Source organism: Struthio camelus, chromosome 28 (genome assembly GCF_040807025.1).
Source record: "Struthio camelus isolate bStrCam1 chromosome 28, bStrCam1.hap1, whole genome shotgun sequence".
NCBI classification, from domain to species: Eukaryota; Metazoa; Chordata; class Aves; order Struthioniformes; family Struthionidae; genus Struthio; species Struthio camelus.
In genome coordinates, this window is record NC_090969.1 from 2,083,528 (window position 1) to 2,101,192 (window position 17,665).

A 17,665-nucleotide genomic window follows, 5' to 3' on the forward strand; every position below is an offset into this window, starting at 1 on the left:
ATTTTTGTTTAAACCTGACTACTGTAGTTTACACTGTTTGGTTTGCAAGTGATTTTTTTTTTCTATTTTGTTTTAGTTGTGGGGGGGAACAAACACTTCCTGGAGATGGGAAAGAAACCCGTCTTTGGATACGTGGAATAAAGAGATGCTCTATTTTACAAAAGTCCCAGCTCCAGCTGTGCTTCCTCGGCTGCAGGGGGACGGAGGTTTGCGCTGGTTCGCTGCCACCTCGGCAGCTTCTCCGCTGCCCCGGGCCGGGCTTTGGTATCGTGGTAGAAGGATGAACCATGAAAAAGCTGTCCCCAAAAATGCTCCGCGAAGGCACAGAGCACCTCGAGCGGGCGTTTGGGGCTCGTGATCCTTGCGGCTCGAATCCAGGTCAATTTGAGGCAAAAAGGGGGCTGTTTGGGGCTTTGCTGCTTCGCCGGGGAAGTTCCCGCTGTGGCGCTGAAGGACGCCTCTTCCTCCCAGCGCCCTGAGCAGGATTCGTCCACCTCGCCCCGGAAAGTCCCCTGGGAAACTTGCAGCTGAAGCATCTGAGCTTTGGCGCAGACGTCGAAGCCAGCAGCGAGGCAGCAGCCCAGAGGAGCCGGCGAGGGCTCTGCCTCTCGGCTCGGTGGCTTGCACCCGAAAGGAGGGTTGTTGGGGCCTCCCGCGAGGCGGGTCGGGCTCGGAAAGCCGGGGGTCGGGATCTTTGGGATCCGCAACGGCAGCCCGAGGCTTTGTGTTTGTTTTTTTGCACGTGAATTAGCAAGCGTTGGGAAAATTGTCCCCGTGTAATCAAAATTTCCAGTTTCTCGGAGAGATAAGAGCAGAAATGCAGCAGGTGTCTTTTACTAAAGTGGCTCCTTTATTTTTTTTTCTTTTTTTTTCTTTTTCTTCCCTCCAGGGGAGCTGATAACCCGCCTTTGCCGCCATCCCCAGGGCTGCTCGTTCGCCCCGGCTTCGCAGGAGCACCGCGGGTTGAAGCCCGCTGAGAAGGGCCGGAGCCCGGGGCGCGAGAGCTGAAACAGCACGGACGGTCCTCTCGAAGGAGGAAAAACACTTAACAGCCTTTCGGCGGAAAGGCAAAGCGGGGGGATTTCTCCTTCGAGCTGACACCGGTGTCGACGCGTCGGTGTTTCCCTGAAGTTCAAAAAAGTCACCTTCGGACCTGTTGCGTGCCGGAGTCCAGCCCCGGTTTTGGTGTTAGCTTTTTTGGAGGGGTTAACCGTTTTCTCCTGCTTTTGCCTCAACCCATCGTCGCACAAAAACGCTCCAGGGCCGAGGGTTTAGCACGGCCGGCCGCGGCACGTGGGCACTATCAGCAGGAAAGCCGGGCACGCACGCTGCCCGCGGGAGTCGAGAGCGTTTAAAACGGGGCCAAAACACTGTTTGTTTTTCTAATTATTTGGTCTTTTCTTTTTTTAGCCTCGCGCTTCAGCGTTTCTGCCCCGGCCTTCGGGCCGCTGTGTGCTTTGGAAGAGCCACCAAGGTTGCTCGATATGGCCGAGTCAGCTGCTTTTCTTCCCATCCCGCCTTCCCCGTCCTCTTTAAAGGCCGGCAGCCGGCGAAGAGGCGCCACGACCCGGCACGATGCTGCGGACTCTGCTCCTCGCTGCCTTCGTCCTCGGCGGTGAGCGCTGCCGGGGCCGGGAAACGCCGAGGCCGCGATTTGGGGTTGGAGCGAAACCGGGTCGAACGGGCTCCTCCGACGGTTCCCGCGGGCTGGGGCAGGGATTTTGGGAGCTGCTTTGCGAGGCGCCACGCTCCTTCGCGCCCAACCTTGTTGCAATTTGCCCGATCAGCGCTGGTCGGCCGGCCGGGTCCCTTCCTCCGGGGTTTTTCCTGGCTGTGCCGACCCCTCTCGCTCTCTCTTTCCCGCAGGATACTGCTCGGAGGAGCTGCCGGATGGGGCGCAGCGGGTGGTCGGCGGCACCGAAGTGCGGTCGCACGCGTGGCCGGCGCAGGTGGGTGCCGCGGCAGAGCCCGTCGCTCCCGGGGTTTTTTGGGGCACCCCGCGGGAACCCCCGGGCCAAGACGGACCGTGTCCCCGCCGCATGTCTCCCCCAGATCTCCCTCCAGTATTACTCCAGCGGGAACTGGTACCACACCTGCGGCGGGTCCCTCATCCGGCAGAACTGGGTGATGACGGCGGCTCACTGCGTTGACAGGTCAGTGGGACCAAACACCCCCTCGCTTTCCCTCACCGAGAGTGGAAAAGCCTTTTCCAAAGAGAAATCCCTGCCGGCACGGCCAGGAACACCAGTTTAAGGCCTCCGCTGACCCCGCTGGAAGGGTTTGCAAGAACCTTCCCTGGGCTCGGCTTGTTCCTGGGTCGATCTTCCCTTTATTCCCGGCGATAAGAACTCCGAGGCGCTTCACGCCGTGCTTTTCTGCCTCCTCCCCAGTAACCTGAACTTCCGCGTGGTCGCTGGCGATCACAACATCTACCAGAACGAGGGCACCGAGCAGGTCTTCAGCGTCAGCAAGATCATCAAACATCCCTCCTGGAACAGGAACAACGTCGCCGCGGGGTAACCGGGCTGGCGGCGGGAGGCAGCGTCACCCCTATGAGTCCGGTCCCCCCCTCCCCGCTCCCGACCGGGCTCTGTTCCTGCTCGCCAAGCCCGTTGCCTTCTCGCCCTCTTCCCACAGCTACGACATTGCCCTGCTCCGGCTCTCCGGCAGCGCCACCCTCAACAGCTACGTGCAGCTGGCGGTGCTGCCCCAGCAGGGGACGATCCTGGCCAACAACTACCCCTGCTACATCTCCGGCTGGGGCCGGACCCAGAGTAGGTGCCGCGGCCGAGCGGGGCGAGGGATGAGGGTGCCGGCCTGATCCGGGGCCAGCTTCGCTCCACTTTTCCTGCTGCTGGGGACGCCGATGCCCTTGTAAATCTCTGCGGTAGAAGCGTGGGAAACTTCAGCAGTTTCTTTAACGATTTATTTTTTTTTTAAAGCCCTTCAATATGCCGGAAGGTGAAACGCGAGGTTGCGTTGACGGGGCGCGCGGGGTTTGGTCCAGGTTATGCTACGGTTTCGGGGGGAGAGGGGGGTTTGCTCCCCGCTGGGGCAAGCGGCGGGTTTCACGCGGTGGATTTGGCCAAGTGGTGGCCAGCCGCGGCTCTCGCGCGCTCACGGCCGCTCCGTGGGCCGCAGCCAACGGGCAGCTCTCGAGCGTCCTGCTCCAGGCCTACCTGCCCGTCGTGGACTACCAGACCTGCTCCAGCTCGTCCTACTGGGGCTCCACCGTCAAAACCAGCATGGTGTGCGCCGGCGGCGACGGCGTGCGCTCCGGCTGCCAGGTGCGTCCCCGCGGGAACTCGGCAGCCTCCGGTTCCCGCGGCCCCCGCCGGACCTTGCCCCTTCCCGGGGCGAAAATCCCCGGCGGTTGGCTGACGGCGGCGGTGACGGTGTCCCGTCCTCGCGCAGGGCGACTCGGGCGGCCCCCTGCACTGCGCCGTCAACGGCCGCTACCAGGTCCACGGCGTCACCAGCTTCGTCTCCAGCCTGGGCTGCAACGTCTCCAGGAAACCCACCGTCTTCACCCGCGTGTCCGCCTACATCTCCTGGATCAACAGCGTAAGGCGGCGCCGTCGGAGCAAAAGCCAGACGGGACCAGTGGAAGGGGAGACCGGGGTGGGGGGGGCGCGGGCCAGGGCCCCGCCGTCGGCTGCAGAGCCTGCGCAAACTCGGCTCGCGTCGCCTCGGGTTGGCAAGAGCGAGGCCGACGTTTGGGGGCGGTGGGGTAGCAAGCAGCGATTCGGCTCTTCGGCTGACGCCCGAAACCGCCGCGAAAAGCTTCGTCGTCTCTGCGCGCCGGGGCTCGGCGGTGCCGCCGCGGTCTCACGGCCGCCGTTTCTCCCCCCTCCAGGTGATCGCCCAAAACTGAGACGAGGGGGCAGGAGGCGGCGGCAGCAGCAGCAGGAGGAGGTGGCGGCGGCGGTGCCCCGCTCGGCCGCCGCGCGTCCCGCCGCTCCGCTTCTGCGCCGGAGGCGTCCGAGCTCCCCTCCGATGCCAATAAAAACCTGTTCCCTGGCACCTCGCCGCCGGGCGTCCGCTGTCTCGCCGGTTCGCCGGGGGCGTTTTGGGGGTCCCCCCCCTCGATTTGGGCGCTTGTCCCCCTGCCCCGGGGCAGCCGCCTCGGCCTCGCGCCGCCCGCCGAAGGGCCGAACTCCCCCGGCGGCCGGTTTCGTTCGCCGGCCGAGGCGATTTGGGGGGGTTTTGGGGGGCGGCGGGGGTCGAACCGGGGTGGGAAGGGGGAAGCGGGCCGGCGGTGGCACGGGAGCGCCCGGGCGGATGCGGCGCCAGGCGACGGGGCCGCCTCGCGTCGAGCTTCCTCCGGCGGAAAACGTAAAACCGCAAGTCGTTGCTGCGCGAGAAAAGGAGAAAAAAACACCACCCCCCCCCCCATAAAAAAAAAAAAAACCCAAAACCAAACCAAGGGGCCAAGCGGCGGCAGCGGGGCGGCGAGCTGCAGCCATGGCCGAGGGCAAGAGCGGCGGTGGCGGCGCCGGCCTCTTCGCCAAGCAGGTCCAGAAGCGTTTCAGCCGGGCGCAGGAGAAGGTACGCGGGTCCCCCCGGCCCCCCGTTTGGCCTTTTTTTTCCCCTGAAACCGATTGCTGCAGCGCGGGGGCGTTTGCAGACCGCTGGGTTCGCCGAGCCGGGCGCGGAGGCTGCCGGCACCGGCCGCGATGATTTAGGCGCCTCGATCTGCGTTTCGGGGCTCCGGTCGCGTGCCGAAAGGCCGGCTCGGCGAGAGGCGCTGCGGGAAGCGAAGGGCGCCGGAAAGGGGCAGAAACGGGGCCGGCGCGTCGGGGCAGGACGGAGCAGCCGGAGGCGGCGGGGTCGGCTCCTTCTCGCCCTCGCCGGCCCCGGCTCGACGCTAAATCCGGCTTTTCCGCGGCCGTTATCGCAGCCGGGCCGGCTGTTTCCCGGGGATAAGGCGCGCGGATGTAGCGGGGGACGGAGGTGGCGGGTTTGAGGCGACGGGTCGCCACCAAACGGCTCCCGTTTCACCCCGGAAAGGGAAGGGGAAGAACAAAACAAAAACCAATAAAACCCACCAAATTTCCCCTAAAAAAAAAGAAGAAGAAGAAGGGGAGGGGGGGGCTTTGCACAAGTCTCCCGGCCCTAATGCAAACCGCAGCCGCCGGGCCGGCGCGGGGCTCGCCCTCGGCGCTCGCCGCCTGCAGAGGCCGGGCGCGCTCGGTGCACGGCGCCCAAGCGGCGTTTCCGCCTCGGGGCCGAGCCGGCGCCGTTCCCCCGCCTCCGCAGGCGCCCGCTTTCGCCCGTCAATCGGCGTTTTTTAAACCCCCCCCCCAAAAGGCGGGCGAGCGGGGGGGGGGCCGCGGACGCCGTCTCCTGGCGCCTTTCTCTCCGCCAGGTCCTGCAGAAACTGGGCAAAACGGTGGAGACCAAAGACGAGCAGTTCGAGCAGAGCGCCTGCAACTTCCAGCAGCAGCAGGTCGGGGCCGGGGCCGGCGGAGACGGGTTTTGGGGGGCCCGGCGATGCCCGGCGCCTCCGGCCCTGACCCCCCCGCCTCGCTTTGCAGAGCGAAGGCCACAGGCTCTACAAGGACCTCAAGGCTTTTCTCGGCACCGTGAAAGGTGCGGCGCTCCCGCTCGGCTTTTCCTTTTTTTTTTTTTTCCCCCCTAAGTTTTTCTGGCTCGGAATAATGAATCTGGGGGGGTTTTTTTAAATTTTTTTTGGTGTTTTTGCAACCCACCGTCCGTCCGAGCCTTCGCCCTCCGCCACGGGGGTCCCGGCCCGATGCCCGCGCTGTCCGACTCTCGTGCCCTCTCCCCTCCTGCAGCGATGCACGAAAGCTCCAGGAAAGTGGCCGAAACCCTGCAGGAGATTTACAGCGCGGACTGGGACGGACACGAGGAGCTGAAAGCCATCGCAGCTGTGAGACCCTTCAAACATCCCGCGAGGGGCTCCGGCCGCCCTCCCGTTCCCCGCGGAGGCAGCCGGTCACGCAAGCGCCGGCGCGGGAAAGGAGCCCGCGGAGCATCCCGGCCCCCTCAGCCCGCGGAGCATCCCGGCCCCCTCCGATCCCCTTTGCTCCGTTTCCGTCCCCAGAGCAACGATCTCCTCTGGGACGACTACGAGGCGAAACTGGACGACCAGGCGGTGCGGCTCATGGAGAACTACCTGGCTCAGTTCGGCGAAATCAAGGTACCTACCGCAGCGGGCGCCGCCGCTTCCCGCCGTGGCCGCTTTCCGTGGCGGCCGGGGGCCGGTTCCCGCGGTGGCCGGTCCCCATGGTGGCCGGTTCCCACGGTGGCCAGGGGGCCGGTTCCCGCCGTGGCCAGGGGCCGGTTCCCGTGGTGGCTGGTCCCCGCGGTGGCCAGGGGCCGGTCCCCACGGTGGCCAGGGGGCCGGTTCCCATGGTGGCCGGTCCCCGCAGCGGCCGGTTCCCGCGGTGGCCATTTCCTGCAGTGGCCAGGGGCTGGTTCCCGCGGTGGCCGGTCCCCATGGTGGCTGGTTCCCACGGTGGCCAGGGGGCCGGTTCCCGCAGTGGCCAGTTCCTGCAGTGGCCAGGGGCCAGTTCCCACGGTGGCCGGTTCCCGCGGTGGCCAGGGGCTGGTTCCTGCAGTGGCTGGTCCCCGCACTGGCCAGGGGCCGGTCCCCACGGTGGCCAGGAGGCCAGTTCCCATGGTGGCCGGTCCCCGCAGCGGCCGGTTCCCGCGGTGGCCGGTCCCTGCGGTGGCCAGGGGCCGGTTCCCACAATGGCCGGTTCCCGCGGTGGCCAGTTCCCGCGGTGGCCGAGGCCAATTCCCGCGGGCCGGCCGGTCCCCGTCCCCCGCGCCGGCCCTCGGCAGCCCGCTCGCCCCGCGCAGGAGCGCATGGCCAAGCGCGGCCGCAAGCTGGTGGACTACGACAGCGCCAGGCACCACCTCGAGGCCCTGCAAAACGCCAAGAAGAAGGACGAGGCCAAAATCGCCAAGGTAAAGGCTCGGGCGGCGCCGGGCTCCGCGCCGCCGCCGGGCACGCCACCGGTCCCCGCTTCCCACCCCGCAGGCCGAGGAGGAGTTCAATAAAGCCCAGACGGTCTTTGAAGACCTCAACAAGGACCTTCGAGAGGAGCTGCCCGTGCTGTACAGCAGGTATCGCCCCGCGACCGGCCGGCGGCGCTCAGCCCCGGCGGGAGGAGGAACGCGCCCGCCGCGCCGCTCTGCCCCCCGCCCCCCGAATCCTCCATGCCCCGTTGCAGCTGGCATGCAAAACCCACCTTTTTCCCAAAACCTCGCGAACGCCCGTCCTGGCCGCAGCCGGGGGGGGGGGACGCGCGTTGCGTTGGGGTCCGGCGGCGCTCAGGCTCGCTCGGGCGCCCTTCCCGCAGCCGCGTCGCCTGCTACGTGACCGTCTTCCAGAACATCTCCAACCTCCGCGACGTCTTCTACAAGGAGATGAGCAAGGTGAGGGAAGGGAAACCGAAGCCGGGAGGGAGGGACGCGCGCGGCCGGGCCGGGCATTCGCCCGCGGGGTCGGCGGCCGCTCTGACCGTTGCTCGCTTGGGGTTTTTTTTTCCTTTCTCGTCTTTTCTGCAGCTCAACCGCGACCTCTACGAGGTGATGAGCAAACTGGACAAGCAGCACTCCAGCAAAGTCTTCATCGTCAAGGGCGTCCCCAGGTAGAGACGGGGGGCGAAAGCCCCAGGCGGGCGGGTTTGGGGGCAGGCGGAAGCGCCGCGGCCGCCGCCGAAACCCCCCCGCTCCGTCCCGTCCCGCGCAGCAACCGCCGCTCGCTGCTCATCTCCTCGCCCGTGAGCCCCCCGGCCGCGGCGGCCGAAGCCTCGCCGCGCGAGCCCCTGGCTGCCGCCGCCACCGCGCCGACGGCTTCCTCCTCCTCCTCTTCATCCTCCTCCGGCGACGACGACGATGATGATGCCGCCGCCGCCGCCGTCTCCGACAGCCCGGCCGAGCCCGCGCTGGCCGAAAACGAGGGGGAAAAGGGAGATGGCGACGGCGGGTGGGAGCCGGTGGGAGAGGCGGCGGCGGCGGCGGACGTCGCGGCGGCCCTGGCGCCGCTGATCCTCTCCGAGGCGCTGGCGGCGGCCGGCGCGGAGGAGATGCTCCTTTGCTCCGATCCGGCTCAAACCCAGGTGAGAAGGTGCCGGGCAGGAACGGAGGCGCCGCCGGGTACCGGCTCCACGTCCCCGTTGGTAACAGGCGTCGAGGAAGAGCCCGGCCCGAGGCCGAAGCTCCGACCTCGGCGCCTGCCGCCTCCGGCGCCGCCCTGATCCCGCTCTGCGCCCGGCAGGAGCCCGACGGCAGCCAGGAGCCTCAGGAGGGTCCCGACGCCGCCGGACCCCCGGGCTCCGCCTGAGCCCGCCGGCGGGAAGCGGGTCGACGCCGTTAACCTTTACCACCTGGCAATAAAAGCGCCCGGCGCCCGAAAACGCAGCCGGAGGCGGTCGGAGTCGCTGCGCCCGCGGGGCGGCGTTCGCAGAGCCGGAGCGGGGGGAAGCGCTCGGGGAAAGGGCGGCGATGCCGCGGCCGAGGGAAGAGCTGAGATTTAACGCCGGGGTTTTAAGCGTGGCGGCGGCCGGGGGCACGGGCGGGCGTCGCTCCGCCCGGCCGCCAAGGGGTTAACGGGGAGGAGGCAGGGCAGCACCGGAGCTTTTTCGGGGCAGGGCGGCGGGACCGGAGGGGCGAAGGCAGGCCGGGGAGACGCCTGGGCCGCCAACGCGCCGCGCCGCCGAGTTTCTCCCACGGGCGCACGTGGTGCCGCCGGCGGCTCCGGCTCAGGTGGGTTGGGGTTGTTTTTTTTTGGGGGGGGGGGGTGAAGAGGGGTAAATCCAACCTAAGGAGGTTTTTTCCTTGGGGGAAATCGCTGGGGAGGGGAGTGGGAAAACATGCAGCCGGAGCGTTTCGGCGGCGGCGAGCGATGCTCGAGCGGGGAGCGGAGCGCCGGCCTCGCCCCCCCCCCCGGCACCGTCTCCCGTCCCAGTCGGGAAGCGGGGCGAGCGGGAAGCCGAAAGGGCCTCGGCCCCGCAGCGGCCGCACGGGGGGACGCGAAGGGGCGAAAGCTTTTTTTTTTTTTTTTTAAATCAAAAAAACCCACCCCCAAAACGGCGTTGGGGTGGGGATGTCGGGGGGGGGGGGGACGGCGCCTGAGCGACGCGGGCGCGTTGGCCGAGAACGAGGAAGATTTTTCTTCTTCTTTTTATTCCCCCCCCCCCCGGCCACCCCCGGGCCGGCCCGGTAACCTCCGGCGCTGCGAATAAAGGATTAAAAGCGCCGCGGCTCGCTGCCCCCCCCCCCCCCCCCCGCCGCCCGGCCCGACGCCACGGTGAGGGACGGGGAAGCGCCGCCGCCGCCGCCGCCGCCCTTCCCCAAGCGAGTTTCGCTTCGCCGGCTTGAGCTCGGCCCGCGAGGCTTTTGCAAGTCGCGGCAGCCGGTTTGGTCTGTGCAAGCGCCGGAGGTATGAGAGCGGGTTTGGGGCTGGTTTCCCCCCCCCCCACGCGGGAAGGGCTGCTGCGGCCACGCGTGTTTTCTCACCCGTTGCGGGGCGCTGCGCGCCGGGGTTAAAGGTTAGAGCCGAGCTCGCAGGCGTTGTCCCACGGGCGCGGCGTGGGCGCCCGCGTGGTCCCGCGGCCCCGTTTGCTCCTCGGGGCGGGGGGGGGGGGAGATGGGGGGGGGATTTGGGGGGGGGGCGTTTGGTAATTGTTTTCAACGCGTTTGCTGCTGACACCTGGCGGCGCCTCCCCGCAGAGCCGCTGAGTCACGCGTGCCCGAGCCGCCGCCGGCGGAAACACCGCGGTTTGGGGCACCCGAGGTCGCTGCCTTTGGGCAAAGCCGAGCCCGGCAAAGCCGAGCCTAACAAAGCCGAGCCCGGCAAAGCCGAGCCCGGCAAAGCCGAGCCTGGCAAAGCACACGAGGCCACGCGTGAAGCGCCGCCGGGAAGGGAGCATCGCGGGCGCAGGCGGTCGGGCGCCGCCGCTTCGAGCCCCGGACCGGCGCGGCCTTTGCAAGGCTCGAGCATCCAAGCGCTGCCAGTGACTCGTCCTCCCCCCCCCCCCCCCCAAAAAACCCAAAGAACCCGCCGCTCATTTTTTTTCTTTTTTTCCCCCCCCCCCCCTATTTTTTTTTTTTGGCGATCAGGACCCCGCGCGACTACGAGGCGCCGGCAGGGCTTGCGTGGACTCGCCGCCGGCCCGCTGCGCTCCCCAGCTCGCCGCTGAAGGGGGCTTGGCCACGGCGTGCTCTGCGCCGCGGGGCTCCGGCAAACGCGTCCCTTTCCTCGGCAGCTCCGGAAGAGCCCCGCCGCCGGGGGGGCTTCGGCTGGAAGGACCCGGCGCAGCTCGGGCCGATGCCATGGAAGGGGGTGAGCCGCCGCGCGGCGCGGGTAGGGCCGCGGCAGAGCTTTGCTCGCGCTCCCTTTGGGCTGACTTAAACCCCGAAAGCCCGGCCGGGCTCACCGGTTCCTCTCGCCCTTTTTTCCATCTCTGCCCTGGCGCTACGGGAAAGAGCTGACAAGCCCGTTCCCGAGGAAGGCCAACACCCCGCCGCCGCACGAGGAAGCCGACACCGTCGTCATCGCAGGTAGGGGCTCTCGGGGAGGGGGGGGCAGGTGCCAGCTCGGTACAGGCTGCCCCCCACCCCGGGACGGGGGGGCTCAACCCCGCTCCTCTGCCTCTTCCCCGGCAGTCGTCATCACCCTGGTGTTCGTCACGCTGCTGGCGGTCCTGGTGGTCATCATCGTCTACCTGTACAAAAACAAGGGCAGCTACCTCACCTACGAGCAGCCGGCGGCGGAGAGCGACGTGTCGGTGCCGATGGAGGACGCCCCGTGCAAGGAGAAAGAAGAATATTTTATATAGCGCACCGGGCGCAGCGCGCACCGCCGTGCCGCGCTCGGGCCTCGGCCCAAGCCGGCCCCGAAGCTGCCGGACTCTGGGCTCGAGAAGCTTTTTTTTTTTTTTTTTTCCTCCTCTTTCCCCTCCTTTAATTTATTAAGGCGACCAGTGAAGGAAAGGGGGGGGGAAAAAAAAAAGATGCGCGGCGCAGCTCCGACCGTCGCTCCTCGGAGCGGAAGAAAGCGCGGAGCAGCGCCTCCGGCTCGGCGGAAGAGGTGAGCGGGCACGGCCGCGCTCGAGCCGCTCGCGTCCCCCCCTCCGGCGCCTCCCTTTGCTGCTTTCGAATACAACCCCGTGGCAAGCGCTCAAGGAGTGGCTGTCGTTTTTCCTTTTCTCACCAAGGGATTAAGCTGGGCCGGCTCATCGTTTAGGGGTCGGGTAATTAGGCCGGCTAAGGTCGGCGTGGGGGGTACGGTTACGCCGTGCGCGTGAACCTTTCCCTTCCACCCCCCCCGCTTTCGCCTAGGAAGCGCGAGGAGCAGCTCCGGACCTCCCTCCTGCGCCCCTGTCTCGGGGCTAGGTCCTCCTTTCAATCAAAACCAACAACATTGAAGGAGGAAGTTTGCGAAACTGCAGCGAAGAGGAAACGAGTGAAGCAAGCCTAAGGCTTGCGATGGGCAAGGAGCCAAGGGGGTTTATTTGAGGTCTAACGCAAACGCGCTGCTTCGTTCAAATTTTCAAAATAGTCTTTATTCTACTTTTTTAGTATAAAAAAATCCACAAGTTAAGTGCACCACAGTGTATACAGAGAGAGACGTAATGCTGAACTTTCATAACAGTCAGTTGTATGGTTAAACACAACATATACAAGACACAGATTTAGAGTAAACTGAAACCTCAAGATAAAATATATTTGAATCTGATATTTTTCTTCATAAAACAAAACAAAACCAAAAAAAAAAAACCCAAAACATTGAGGATCCCTGAAATATTCTTCTTACCCCTAATAAGACTTCATTATACCCAAGTCATTTTTAAAGTATGCATTCATAAAACAACCCATTAACCAAGCTAATTTGTGTGTTGATTGACAGTTGCTACACACCCTCATACAGATGGTAACCAGCCTCTCTGTTTGCACAATAGCCTTAAGGAGTTTTGGTGTCAAGACACCAGGTTGAGTTTTTTTTTTTTTTAAAAAAAAAGTTTGTTTATTAAGCATCGCTCTAAAAGCCTAGTTAGCATTTAATGAAATGTTCAAACATGAGTTGCATTGTGTTTCTGGCACCAAAGCATGGCTTTGATTAGATCTAATGTGCAAAGAAATCCAAGATTACTTGGAGCGTATTTAAAAAAAAAAAAAATCCCATGATACACGCTAGCTGCATACCTTCCTGGAGGAAAACGAAGGACGAATGTGAGCACGGAGAGTGCTTCAAGGGATCCGCTCTAGAGTGAGGGCAGGAAGAAAGAAGCGCCAAGGTGCCCCCCACCCCTGCTGCGCGGCTCCCCGGGAAGGGAAGGTCGCCTAGCTTTCTATCCAGCACCTTTGCTTCCAAGGAAGGGGAAACCCAAAACCCAAATGTTTTGTGGATCTCAGCCTGGCAGGCAGTGAACAAATACGAGCTTGAAGAGAAGGAGCCACTCTCGGAAACCGGATTCGCTCCCCTCGCCCTCCCCAAAGCCAGTGTATAGATAGCCGATTACTAAAAGCTCAGAGACGTGGCTGCAGTATCACTCCAGTGAAATGAAAGGAAGAGGCAGGGCTGCTTAGCTCACGTTCGTTTCATGAATTAATCTCCCTTCCCCGCTTTAACAGAGGCGCCACTATCATTACAGGGTTTCTTGTTTCGCTTTAAAGTGCCTGAAGGGCCGGGCACCGAACCAGGAAGACACCTCACGGCCGTGTGTCTAATCTGCAACTTCAGGTTAATATGGACTAAAGCAGTTACATTGTGAGAAGTGCTGACAGTATGTGATGTCTTTCCTTACACAAATGTAGCCCCCCCTTTTTCCCCCTCCCCTTCCTTCTTCACCAGATAGTGTAGCCGCCATCTGAGCCTCCCAGGAAGAAGTTTCCCTTCCGTTGCGTCACCAGGACGTTGGCTCCCTGCATTACGGCCAGCTGGGCGGCGTTGGGGGGGCAGCCAGGAGGGGGGGGCTGGAAGACAAGAGAAAGGACAGGCGGGAGGATGACTGAGTCGGCGCCACGACGGAAACTCGGCCCGCCGCACGACCCACCTGGGATTACAGCCAACGAGAAACCTCCCAGTACCTGTCTCTCGCTGCCCAACGAAGATTAGCAATAAGAGGCCGAGAGCGGATGGGAAACGCTCGGTTCCGCTTCCCTGCCCCTCTCTTTTCAGAGCCCGCAGCCCACGAAGCACGTACAGCTAACCCGGCTCTCTGCCTGCGAGCTGCGGAACGAGCTCTCCACGTGGCCGCGAGCCACAAGCGGGAAGTCCAGGGGAGCAGGAACCTCCTGCAGCTCCGCTGCAGCACGGAGCAAGGCCAGGTTCGCAAGCGGGGCAAGGGAAAGCCAGGGCGCTCAGCAGCCCCATGGCTTGCCTCCCACCGACGCACACTACGCCGTGGCCTCCAGGCCAAAGTGGGGCTAGCATTGGCCACGTGATGGTTTTGCTGCAAGCCAGAGGCACCTGAGAGCCTACATGGCTCCAGAGCCATAGGTTGGCCGCTCTCAACTAAGAGGAGTTGCGCAGAGACAGCAAAAACTCATCGTCCTTCTTCCAACGCGTAAGTAGCCACTGTGCTCCCAAACGATCAGTCAGGTATGAAATATGTTTTGCTCAGAAATCGGGGCATTTCTTCTCCCCTACTACTGTCTGTGAACCTCTAAAACTGAAGCACGCAGGGCTTTGAGGATACATTTATACTTACAGGGATGCTGGCTGTTCCACCAGCCCCAAACCTTGCTCCAGCATCAAAGCCGCCTTCAACGAGGACTGTGGAGCCTGGAGGATAAACAGGTCCCACGGGGTAATACGCCATGGGGACTGAAGAGCCTAGCGGACCCACAGCCACCGACTGGGCCATGGGTAGGAACACCGAAGTGCCCGGATACGCCGCAGACATTGTAGGTACGGTGGCAGCCCCCAGAGGCACGAAGCTGGGACGATAAAGCTGGGGAAAAAACCCAATGCAAACAAGTTTAGAGATTTGTTATTCCCCGCACCCGTTTGTTCATTCAGGCTTGCTTTCAAAGCGCTAGCACTGAGGCAGGCTTGCACCCTTCTGCTCGCACAAAGGACTCCCCTTCCCCGAATATTTAATCTTCTGTACCCTAAGAGGACATTTTTCCCACTGTTGCTCCTTGGAGAAAAGTTTTCCCCCGCTGTCTGCAAGAATCCAACTAAGACAAGTTAACTTAGATGTATTTTAAATCTACAGGTTGGCTAAATTTGTCATCTTAACTCAAGGGGAAGCTGAACAGTGTTTGTCGCTTCAAGTGGATGATTCGGGTCTCATGCGAGAGACTGTGGGGACCGACTGCTGCCCAGCGATACGAACAGCAAACAAATCTTCCAGGCTAAGAAAATCCCTGCAGCTAAAAACCTCCTGGAAGAGTTTTCTCTTTTGGAGGGGCCCCAGAATAAAATAAACCTTAGGAGAAGGATCCTGCGTACCTCAGAATAAGCAGGAGGTGCGTCCGTGTATGGCGGCGGCTGAGGAAGGGCCATAGTCTGTGGGTACACGGGAGGATTGCCCGGAGACTGGACCGGGTAGGACGGCTGGGTGGGATATTGTCCTGCAAGGAAGAAAAGAATTCAGCCAGAGTCAGAAAACGCTCCGCGAAGCTGGGCAGGAAACTGCTGAGTTTGCGGAAAGCCCCTCTTTTCAATTCTCACGTGAGCAGAGTAACGGATCTAGGAGCGTCTGCACACAATGAATTAGAGGCGTTTCAGTCGGGGCCTAATAGCCAAACGGAGAGTGAAAATCCTTTCCAGGAATCAGGCTCCCGAAAAGGGCAGGAAGCCTGGCGAAGGGAGTCAACCCAACGGCGTCGTCCCCGGTCGCCGCTCGCGCTCGGACTCGCGAACTCTCCAGTCGACTCGCAGCCTCAGATTTGGGGCGATGCGGGAACGACACCGCCCCGAGATCGGGTTTCTCTTTGAAGCTCCTAGCGCGTCGCCACCAGCGAGGCTTCCAGGGAGCATCTCTTGGCGATCTTAACGTTTTATAACGCAAGACCCGTCCCTCCGTCTGCCTCCCATCCCGAGAAACAAGTGCTGCGTTTGGCTCGTACTGAAGAGAAAGGGTGCAACGCGCTTTGTACTGCCAGCAAAACAAACCAGATCTGACGCGGAGACGATACCTGCCACCCCTGGGCCTTTTAAGCTGGAGCAGAACAAAGATCATGTCTCCGTGACATGTCTTTCACCTGCCAACCTAAGCGGTTTCAGAACAGAGTTAATCTTTAAGTGAAGACTGTTAGGGAATTGCATTTAATTGCTCTGTCGCATCCGGAGGTTGCCAACACGGTTCAAAGAGCAACTGGTGCTACGGTCCGAGCTCCGAAGGCGTTCTTCTCCCCAAGCCGGCACAGCGGTTGGGAGCGAAAAAAACAAACAAACAAACAAAAAAGCAAAAAAAAAAAAAACCCCTGTGCGTGCGTTTGGGTGCAGGGAGGGAGGAAGGGGCGAGCGGGGAGCTTTGCCGTGGCACGGTCAGGCCAGGGCCGAAGCGCGGCCCTGCGGACATCTCGGCTCCCTCGCAGGAGCGGAGACTTGGAAGGCGCCTCGGGAGCGTGAGTCAGGTTGGGCCGGAGCGCTTAGCAGCGCCCTTTCGCCGCCGCGTCCTGCGGGAGCCGGCCGGGGGGGGGGTCCCGCGGGTGCCCCCCCACCCCGGGGGGGGTCCCGCTCCCTATGCTGTCCCCCGAGGGTGAGGGGTCACCCCTTTGCATGGTAGGTGGGGGGGGGGTCTCCCCTACCCCAGTGGGTTCCCCCCCAGGGGGAGCCCCCCATCACCAGAATGATCCCCCCTGTCACCGGGGGGTCCCCTATATCATTTGGGGGGGGGGTCCCATTCCTGCATCCCCTAAACCCAATGGGGGCCTCTTACCTCATCCGGGGGTCCCTTATGTCATCCAGGGGATCCTGCTACACCAGCTCCCCCTACATCATTGCAGGGTCCCCTAGGTCACCCAGGGGGTCCCCCTGCTCCAGCCCCCTGCCCCCAACGGGGTCATCATCAGGAGGACTTTATGTCACCCAGGGGGTCCCCCTGCCCCCAATGGGGCCCCTTACATCATCATAGGTTCCCCTATGTCACTCAGGGGGTCCCCCTGCTCCAGGCCCCCCCTCCCCAATGGGGTCACCTTACATCATTAAGAGGTCCCTATGTCATCCAGGGGGTCCCCCTGCCCCCAATAGGGTCACCTTACATCATTGGGGGTCCCCTATGTCACCCAGGGGGGTCCCCTTATATCATTGAGGGTCCCCCTATGCCACCTAGGGGGTCCCCCTGCCCCCAGTGGGGTCCCCTTAAATCATCAGAGGCCCCTATGTCATCCAGGGGGTCCCCCTGCCCCCAATAGGGTCACCTTACATCATCGGGGGTCCCCTCTGTCACCCAGGGGGTCCCCCTGCCCCCAGTGGGTCCTCTTACATCATCGGGGGTCCCCTCTGTCACCTCGGGGGTCCCTCTGCTCCAGTTCCACATCAACATATAATGGGGTCTCTCTGACGTCATCCGGGGGGGGTCCCCCACTCCAGCTCCCCCCGACGCCTAATGGGGTCCCCCTGACGTCATCCGGGGGGGATCGCCGCTACGTCATCGGGGGGGGTCCCCCTACCGCAGCTCCCCCCTCCCACGTGACCGGGGCGGGGGGAGGGGGGACTCCGCTCCCTACGCACACGTCACCCGCGGGGGGCGGGGTCCCGCCTCGCCCCGCCCCGCCCGAGGCGCGCGGCAGCCACAGGGTTAAGGGCCGGGCCGAGGCGCGCGGCGCCATGGCGACCCGCGCGCGCGCCCACCCCTCGCTCCCATTGGCCGAGCGGCGCCCGCGCAGCCCCGGCCCGGCCGCGGCGTCACGCGCTGCGGCGCGGCCCTTAAAGGCGCCGCGCCCCGGAGCGGGCCGGGGCGGGGGGGGCGGGGGGAGGGCGAGGACCTGCCGGGAGTCGAGTCGATGCCCGGGGGGGGGGGGGGGAAGGTGGGCGCGTCGCGGCGGGGCCCCCGCGTCCGGGCGGGGGGCGGGGCCTCGCGCTGCCGGGGCCTTGCCTTTGCTGTTCATGGCGGCGGCGGCGGCGGCGGCGGGGGGAGGCCGGGGCGGCGCTGGCGGTGGCGGCGGCGGTGGCGGCGGCGGCTCCCGCTCTGCCCGCTCTGCCGCGCGCTTCCTCCTTGTTGTCACTGCGGCGCTGAGGGAGGGGGCAGGGCCCGCGCGGGGGGAGGGAGGGAAGGGGGCGGGGCCGGGGGGGAGGCGGGGGCGGGCGCTAGCGCCGCGCTGCGCCTCTGCGTCATCACGCACGAGGGGCGGGGCCTGTGCTCTTAAAGGGGCCGTCGGCTTCGGGGCGAGGGGGCGGTGCTCGGCGGAGCACCGCCCCCTGGGCGGGGGGTGGCGCCCCTAAAAGCAGTCGGCCTGAGTGGGGCCTGGAGAGAGGGAGAAGGCCCCAGGCAGGGTCTAAGAGCAGGGGCCTGGGGCCTGAGTGGCCTATAAGGGGCTAAGAGCAGTTGGGGGGGGGGGGGCAGGTAGGGCCTAGAGTAGTAGGGGGGCCCCAAATAGGGGTTGGGGGGGGAGAGAGGCCTCTAACTAGGTCCTAAAAGCATGGGGGGGGGGCAGCCAGGCCCCATAGGTGAGGGGAGAGCCTACACAGGGCCTAGCAGGGAGGGAGAGGTTCCCTAGGCAGGGCCCAGAGTAG

At 64.2% G+C, this 17,665-nt stretch overlaps 4 protein-coding genes and 1 long non-coding RNA gene across 5 annotated transcripts; 4 read left to right on the plus strand and 1 right to left on the minus strand.

Annotated features, from left to right (window-relative positions):
* Positions 1 to 1,564: 1,564 nt before the first annotated feature.
* Positions 1,565 to 4,023, plus strand: CELA1 (chymotrypsin like elastase 1). Its single transcript, XM_068921597.1, has 8 exons — positions 1,565 to 1,615; positions 1,867 to 1,949; positions 2,053 to 2,153; positions 2,391 to 2,516; positions 2,638 to 2,774; positions 3,142 to 3,287; positions 3,415 to 3,564; positions 3,857 to 4,023. Exons 1-8 carry the CDS (start codon positions 1,576 to 1,578, stop codon positions 3,872 to 3,874), a joined length of 801 nt encoding a protein of 266 aa, XP_068777698.1. The 5' UTR covers positions 1,565 to 1,575; the 3' UTR covers positions 3,875 to 4,023.
* A 138-nt stretch (positions 4,024 to 4,161) lies between these two features.
* Positions 4,162 to 8,394, plus strand: BIN2 (bridging integrator 2). The gene is made up of 11 exons (XM_068921596.1): positions 4,162 to 4,548; positions 5,369 to 5,449; positions 5,538 to 5,592; positions 5,799 to 5,893; positions 6,068 to 6,163; positions 6,829 to 6,936; positions 7,010 to 7,095; positions 7,332 to 7,407; positions 7,540 to 7,622; positions 7,724 to 8,093; positions 8,252 to 8,394. The coding sequence occupies exons 1-11, from the start codon at positions 4,465 to 4,467 to the stop codon at positions 8,315 to 8,317; spliced, it is 1,200 nt and encodes a 399-aa protein (XP_068777697.1). The 5' UTR covers positions 4,162 to 4,464; the 3' UTR covers positions 8,318 to 8,394.
* Positions 8,395 to 8,478: 84 nt separating this feature from the next.
* On the plus strand, positions 8,479 to 11,848 carry SMAGP (small cell adhesion glycoprotein). The gene is made up of 5 exons (XM_068921124.1): positions 8,479 to 8,542; positions 8,591 to 8,739; positions 10,096 to 10,318; positions 10,462 to 10,536; positions 10,642 to 11,848. The coding sequence occupies exons 1-5, from the start codon at positions 8,479 to 8,481 to the stop codon at positions 10,812 to 10,814; spliced, it is 684 nt and encodes a 227-aa protein (XP_068777225.1). The 3' UTR covers positions 10,815 to 11,848.
* On the minus strand, positions 11,519 to 17,180 carry DAZAP2 (DAZ associated protein 2). The gene is made up of 4 exons (XM_068921599.1): positions 17,028 to 17,180; positions 14,435 to 14,556; positions 13,689 to 13,931; positions 11,519 to 12,951 (listed from the first exon to the last, which is right to left on the minus strand). Exons 1-4 carry the CDS (start codon positions 17,038 to 17,040, stop codon positions 12,823 to 12,825), a joined length of 507 nt encoding a protein of 168 aa, XP_068777700.1. The 5' UTR covers positions 17,041 to 17,180; the 3' UTR covers positions 11,519 to 12,822.
* LOC138062646 (uncharacterized) lies at positions 12,950 to 14,425 on the plus strand. Its single transcript, XR_011136567.1, has 3 exons — positions 12,950 to 13,544; positions 13,691 to 13,888; positions 14,199 to 14,425. It is a non-coding gene; the product is annotated as an uncharacterized lncRNA (long non-coding RNA).
* Positions 17,181 to 17,665: the final 485 nt, after the last annotated feature.

Coding starts and splice junctions, on each gene's coding strand:
- CELA1 (XM_068921597.1), top strand. CDS start 1,576: ATGCTGCGGACTCTGCTCCTCGCTGCCTTCGTCCTCGGCG. Junction 1,950..2,052: donor CGCACGCGTGGCCGGCGCAG/GTGGGTGCCGCG, acceptor TGTCTCCCCCAG/ATCTCCCTCCAGTATTACTC. Junction 3,288..3,414: donor GCGTGCGCTCCGGCTGCCAG/GTGCGTCCCCGC, acceptor GTCCTCGCGCAG/GGCGACTCGGGCGGCCCCCT.
- BIN2 (XM_068921596.1), top strand. CDS start 4,465: ATGGCCGAGGGCAAGAGCGGCGGTGGCGGCGCCGGCCTCTTCGCCAAG. Junction 5,894..6,067: donor AGCTGAAAGCCATCGCAGCT/GTGAGACCCTTC, acceptor TTCCGTCCCCAG/AGCAACGATCTCCTCTGGGA. Junction 7,408..7,539: donor TCTACAAGGAGATGAGCAAG/GTGAGGGAAGGG, acceptor TCTTTTCTGCAG/CTCAACCGCGACCTCTACGA.
- SMAGP (XM_068921124.1), top strand. CDS start 8,479: ATGCCGCGGCCGAGGGAAGAGCTGAGATTTAACGCCGGGGTTTTAAGC. Junction 8,740..10,095: donor CGCCGGCGGCTCCGGCTCAG/GTGGGTTGGGGT, acceptor TTTGGCGATCAG/GACCCCGCGCGACTACGAGG. Junction 10,319..10,461: donor GGCCGATGCCATGGAAGGGG/GTGAGCCGCCGC, acceptor GCTACGGGAAAG/AGCTGACAAGCCCGTTCCCG.
- DAZAP2 (XM_068921599.1), bottom strand. Junction 13,932..14,434: donor CACCTCCTGCTTATTCTGAG/GTACGCAGGATC, acceptor TTTTTTCCCCAG/CTTTATCGTCCCAGCTTCGT. Junction 12,952..13,688: donor GTGGAACAGCCAGCATCCCT/GTAAGTATAAAT, acceptor CTTGTCTTCCAG/CCCCCCCCTCCTGGCTGCCC.